The sequence below is a fragment of the Heterodontus francisci genome, chromosome 3 (genome assembly GCF_036365525.1).
Source record: "Heterodontus francisci isolate sHetFra1 chromosome 3, sHetFra1.hap1, whole genome shotgun sequence".
Taxonomy (NCBI): Eukaryota; Metazoa; Chordata; class Chondrichthyes; order Heterodontiformes; family Heterodontidae; genus Heterodontus; species Heterodontus francisci.
The window spans coordinates 146,621,687-146,627,686 of record NC_090373.1 but is presented as its reverse complement, the minus strand read 5'-3'; the positions used below and the strand labels follow the sequence as shown (position 1 = coordinate 146,627,686).

General features: G+C 48.4%; 1 protein-coding gene across 1 annotated transcript in view; it reads left to right on the top strand.

Annotated features, from left to right (window-relative positions):
- Nucleotides 1–5,254: 5,254 nt before the first annotated feature.
- sh3bgrl2 (SH3 domain binding glutamate-rich protein like 2) overlaps nucleotides 5,255–6,000 on the top strand; it is a 66,452-nt gene continuing 65,706 nt past the window's right edge. The window contains exon 1 of the mRNA XM_068028587.1: nucleotides 5,255–5,275. Coding sequence (XP_067884688.1) covers nucleotides 5,255–5,275 — 21 coding nt within the window. The remainder of the gene's footprint in view (nucleotides 5,276–6,000) is intronic.

The window sequence follows — 6,000 nt, the reverse complement described above, 5'->3', positions numbered from 1 at the left end:
TCTTGTCCGTTTGTTTTTTTGGGGTCATTCAGTAAATTCGATTCTTTTTTTTGATCTCCACAGGGTTCATAACTCTAAGTATTTAACAGCATACTAATGTCGTAATTACTGCTAAACATCCTCACTGGCCCTGAAAAGCTAATTTTATATTTGTGGAATGTCAATTTTTTCCAAAATAAATTCCACATTTAAAAAAAATATTTTTGAAGAGTCTGTTTACCTTTTATTTTAGCATCTCTCTTAATGCAATCATAATCATTTAATTTTTCAGAAAGCAAAATCAAAGTGAAGGATGTTAAGTGTTTTAACTTCCTGGTTGGTGTGTGTGTGAATACTTTAATGTGATTGGCTGCCTACCCTGCTTGCTGACATCACTGCATGCCAAGGCACCCACTTGACTTGGTGCCAGATTTAAACTGCCGGCAGGAAAGGGAAAATCGGCACCATAGAGATTTCTAGATCTGGACCATTAAGCTCTGTCTGTCCTCTCCAGTGCACATAACGTGCTATGGCACTCATCAAAGAAGGGCTGGCCAACATTTATCCATCAACAACATCACTAAAACAATGTAATTAGTCATTAATTTCAATGTTGTTTGTGGGATCTTGCTATATGGAAATTTGATGCCATGTTTCTCTGCATTACCACAGTTACTATACTTCAAGAGTACTTCATTGGCTTTGGGACATCTTGAGGTCTTGAAAAGTGCTATAGAAATACAAGTATTTCTGCCAATACCCATACAGGATTTGGCTGTTAATTGAATGCCAGACAACTTTATTCAGATTTAATTGTTTTATTACCTACATCAATCATTATATATTGAACAGTAAAAAAAATGAGCAATTTGCACAATAACCATAAATCCTGAACAGCTACCCGGCCAGCCTGAAGACATGGTGCATTTTCAGCCACAACTCTATCTGTTACTAAGTTTTTTTATATTCATTCAACGGATGTGGGCATCACTGGCAAGGTCATCATTTATTACAGATTCCTATTTGCCTTTGAAAAGGTGGTGGTGAGCCATCTTCTTGAATACAACTGAGAGGCTAGCTAGATCATTTTAGAGGGCAGTTAAAAGTCAATCACATTGCTGTGGGTCTGGATCACAATAGGCACGGTGGGATTTGAACTCATGTCTCTGGATTATTAGTCCAGACCTCTGGATTACTAGTCCAGTAACGCAACCACAATGCTACTGTATCCCTGCAGGAATTACTTTTTTTTATTGTTTGTTGATTGCTGTTTCAAGATATTGTATCAATTTCTCATTGTGCATCTCCTCTTTTTGGTGTAAGCTTATAATGTTTATCTTTCATTATACAAGTAGCTTTGGTGCAGGGCTTTAAGTTGAAAGCTTTCATGTATTATTCAGAACAAAATGTCAATAAGAGCCAAGGTCAGTATGTTGTTTCATTGAAGATAGCGGCAGAATGAAGGGCAAATGCTAATGAAGATAAAAATATAACTGACATTTTTTAATGTAACAAGCATTCAGTTTTTATTCCAGTCATGCTGATGTTTAGTGGAAGCTGCTTCACTCAGCAATAGATAAGATGTGAAAGAATTTGTCTTCACAACTGCTTTGGGAGAATATCTAAAGGACTTTGATAGGATTATGCACTGACATTTAAACAAGTGTGCGTTTAAAAAAAAAAATCCTGTATGTTTTCAGTAAACTGAATACAACTGGTGTGTGAGTGCACACACATATAGGCAATCTCTGTTTTAATAAAGCAATGAAATGAAAGGTCCCAGTAGGGAGTCACATACACATGAAGTCAGCATAGGTTGGAGTTAGGGCAGATTTCCAACCTGTGCTTCCTTCAAGTGTGGCTATCCTATTGAATTTATTCCAGCCTGACCTTTCCTAAAATTCCAGTTTTGGTCACATTGACCTGTTACATGGTCAGCAGTGTTGAGATATAATCCTGCTTGTAGTTTAAACAGAATTTTTTTCCCAATAGACCTTTTCTATCTTAATCTCTTTTCGGTGACTGTTCTTGTCTTATAGCCATGTGTATTCCTAGTTGCTGAATGCAACTAGTCACCTAAAGGAAACAGAACAACAATTGCTCCTCTGTCACCCAAACAGCCTGCTTCTGTCTTGAAGTCCATCCTGGTTCCATTACAAAATGGTGGTCTTATATATTCCTTATATATTAGAGATTATTTCAGGGGTAATGCCATCCTCCCAAGGGGCTTTTCCACTGGCTAGAGAATCAATGGCATCACTGAGTTCCGATTTTGTTGGCTGTACGTCCAGCTCATCCATGACTGGCAGAGACTGGGCTGCATTGAGGGCGGTCTCAGTGACAACATTTTCCCTGGGCTACAGTTCTAGATAGTGCTCCACCCAGCGGTCCATTTGCTTGCATTGGTCAGTGATCGTGTCCCCTGATTTAGACTTGAGGGGGGCAATCTTCTTGATGGTTGGCCCAAAAGCTCTCTTAATGCCATCATACATTTCCCTGATGTTTCCGGTGTCAGAGGCCAGCTGAATTCGACTGCATAGGTGTTGCCAGTAGTCATTTGCACAGCGCCTGGCTGTTCTTGTGCAGCGCTTCTGGCTACTTTAAGTGCTACGGATGTTAACTCGCTGGGGGCTTTCTTGTAGTTCAACAGTGCAATGCGCTTAGCGGCTATGACAGGTTCCAGCTCTTCAAAGTGAGATTGAAACCAGTCTGCATTCTGCTTCTCACGTTTGCCAAAGGTGGTCATTGCTGAGTCATAGATGGCGTCTCTGATGTGGGCCCACTTGGTCTCTGCATCCCCTGTAGGAGTGTTTTGAAGAGCTTTTCAAGTAAATTTAGAAACTTATGTAACAACTGTGGATAAGAAATTCTGTTAGTGTTGATGCATGGGCGGCCTTTCTGCTTGGGTGATGTAGTTTCTTTGGTTTGAGTCTAACTTTGCTGCACATCAGGGAGTGGTCGGTGTCGCAGTCCGCACTGTGGAAGCTGCGTGTGATTTGGACACTGTTTATAGAGGCTCGCCTTGTGACTATGAGCTCCAGCTCCTGCCAACGACGTGATCTAGGGTGCCTCCATGAAACCTGGGGACAGGGTTTAGTATGAAAGAACGAGTTGGTGATGCAGAGGTTGTGATAGGTACACAACTCCAGCAGTCTCTGTCCATTCTCATTCATCCTTCCAATGCCATAGCACCCAAGGCAGGAGGGCCATGAGTCATGGTCGGCCTCAATCCTGGCGTTAAAGTCCCCCAACCGGAACAAATGTTCAGTATTGGGGGTGCTACTAATGATATTATGGAGTTCCTCGTAGAACTGGTCTTTAACTTCAGGTGGGGAGCAGAGTGTTGGAGCATAGATGCTGAGTAGGTGTACTGGACCAGAGGCGGTGAGCAGTCGGATGGACAGTATATGCATTCCGAGCCACTTGAAGGTGGCTCTATCATGCTGAGCAAAGTATTTCTGATGGTGAAGCCCACTCCATGCTGTCTTGGTTCTTCAGGATCCCTACCCTGCCAGAAGAAGGTGCAGTCTTGCTCTGTTAGAGATCCGCTCTCAGGGAGGTGTGTCTCCTGAAGTGCTGCAATATCCACGTTGAGTCTGCTGAGCTCGTTGTTAATGATGGCGGTCTTCCGAGAATCGTTGATTTGTGTAAGGTCTTCCGACAGGCCAGGACACATTGTTCTGACGTTCCAGCTTGCAAAACAAAGTGCTGGTACCTCCTTTCCTTTTTTTGTCGTCCTGTTTGATGTGGTGTTACAGTCCACTTGTCGGGCAATGACCCTGAGCTCCAAGCACCCATTGAAGCAGGTGGACTGTGGCGGGACAGAACTTTACTGACCGGGGCTGCCCGGTTTGAGGCGGGCAGTAGCTGTCCAGTGAGATGCGATGACCTCTCCCACCGACAAAGGCAACCCGTGGCGCCCAATCTCTACACCAATTGAGCTGGGCTTATAACCCATAACTGCTGCCTTCTGTGTTGTTTTGGTCGCTGTGAGGCGACTATGGAGTGACCTATCCATGGCACATGCCTGGCTGGATGTATGGAGGTTGCGAGTTGCCCAAGCGTCAAAACCCCCCTCTCAGCATTCCTGGTGGGGTCCAAAGGAGTGCAGAGCACGATGTTTGGCACCGGTATGCCTGCAGGAACTGCCGGAAACATGCCAAAGGTGACACATGACCGCCTTCGGGGTTCCGCTCCAGATTTTCTATTAGGGTTAACTCCCTTAGCCTTGCTCTCTCCCGAGACACCCACAAGGCAGTGGGGTTGTTAGCTCCTATCCCTGAGCAGGGGCCCTAACAAGTAAGCTGTGTGATTTCATGGAGGGAGAGGGAAGGGGGTGCGGGGGATGCCGGGGAAGGAGGTGGGGGGAAGGGGGTGCAAGGGGGAAGTGAGCGGGGGGAGGGGGTGGGGGAAAGGGGGTGCGAGGGGGAGCTAGGAAGGGGGGGTGCAGGGGGGTATTGGAGGGGGTGCAGGGGAAGGGGGCACGAGGGGAAGATGGTGCGAGGGGAAGGGTGTGCAGGGAAAGGGGGTGCGAGGGGGGAGCTGGGAAGGGGGTTCGGGGGAAGGGGAAAGGGGGTGGGGGCAGGGGATGCGGGGGGTGAGCTGGGACGGTGGTGCGAGGGGGTGGGGGTGGGGGGAAGGCGGTGCGGGCGGATGGGCTGTGGGGGGGTGAACTGGGAAGGGGGTGCGAGGGGGAGGAGGTGGGGAGAAGGGGATGTGATGGGGGAAGGAGGTGCTAGGTGGGGAAGTGGTGTAGGGGAGGAAGTGGTGTGGGGGGGGGAAGGAGGGAGGCGTCCGGCGGGGGTCGCGACCTTGGCGAGCGGGCCAGCACGCAGCCTGCACGGCCTCCTCAATAGCGTCCTCCTCAATAGCGTCCTCCAGACCGACGCTGTGCTCGTGGTCGCCATCTAGCTCAAGGTGGAGCTTCTTTCCCGGCTCTGAGCTGTGACGGCAGAAGGACAACCGAGTCCGGATTGAGGCCCTGAGCCTCGACGACAGCCTCATTAGCACTCGGTCCGCCTTTCACGTCCCTGGCCAGTGCCTTCCAGGTGGGCACGTAGCTCACATAATGGCCGCACCAGGACGAGCAGAACAACCCAGGCGGACGACGAGTTCCTCAGCAGATGATATCCAAGCAGCAACTTGCAAGCATTAATAAGGCGGTAAGCGCAAAGGATGAACATTACCCTAGTCCTTTGGAGAGTAAATGATCAGGTCACATTGAGTTACCTCGGGTCTACAGCTCTCTTCTTTGGCCTCCTTATCTCGAGAGACAATGGATACGCGCCTGGAGGTGGTCAGTGGTTTGTGAAGCAGCGCCTGGAGTGGCTATAAAGGCCAATTCTAGAGTGACAGGCTCTTCCACAGGTGCTGCAGAGAAATTTGTTTGTCGGGGCTGTTACACAGTTGGCTCTCCCCTTGCGCCTCTGTCTTTTTTCCTGCCAACTACTAAGTCTCTTTGACTCGCCACACTTTAGCCCCGTCTTTATGGCTGCCCACCAGCTCTGGCGAACGCTGGCAACTGACTCCCACGACTTGTGATCAATGTCACAGGATTTCATGTCGCGTTTGCAGACGTCTTTAAAGCGGAGACATGGACGGCCGGTGGGTCTGATACCAGTGGCGAGCTCGCTGTACAATGTGGCTTTGGGGATCCTGCCATCTTCCATGCGGCTCACATGACCAAGCCATCTCAAGCGCCGCTGACTCAGTACTGTGTATAAGCTGGGGATGTTGGCCGCCGCGAGGACTTCTGTGTTGGAGATACGATCCTGCCACCTGATGCCAAGTATTCTCCGGAGGCAGCAAAGATGGAATGAATTGAGACGTCGCTCTTGGCTGACCTACGTTGTCCAGGCCTCGCTGCCATAGAGCAAGGTACTGAGGACACAGGCCTGATACACTCGGACTTTTGTGTTCCGTCTCAGTGCGCCATTTTCCCACACTCTCTTGGCCAGTCTGGACATAGCAGTGGAAGCCTTTCCCATGCGCTTGTTGATTTCTGCATCAAGAGACAGGTTA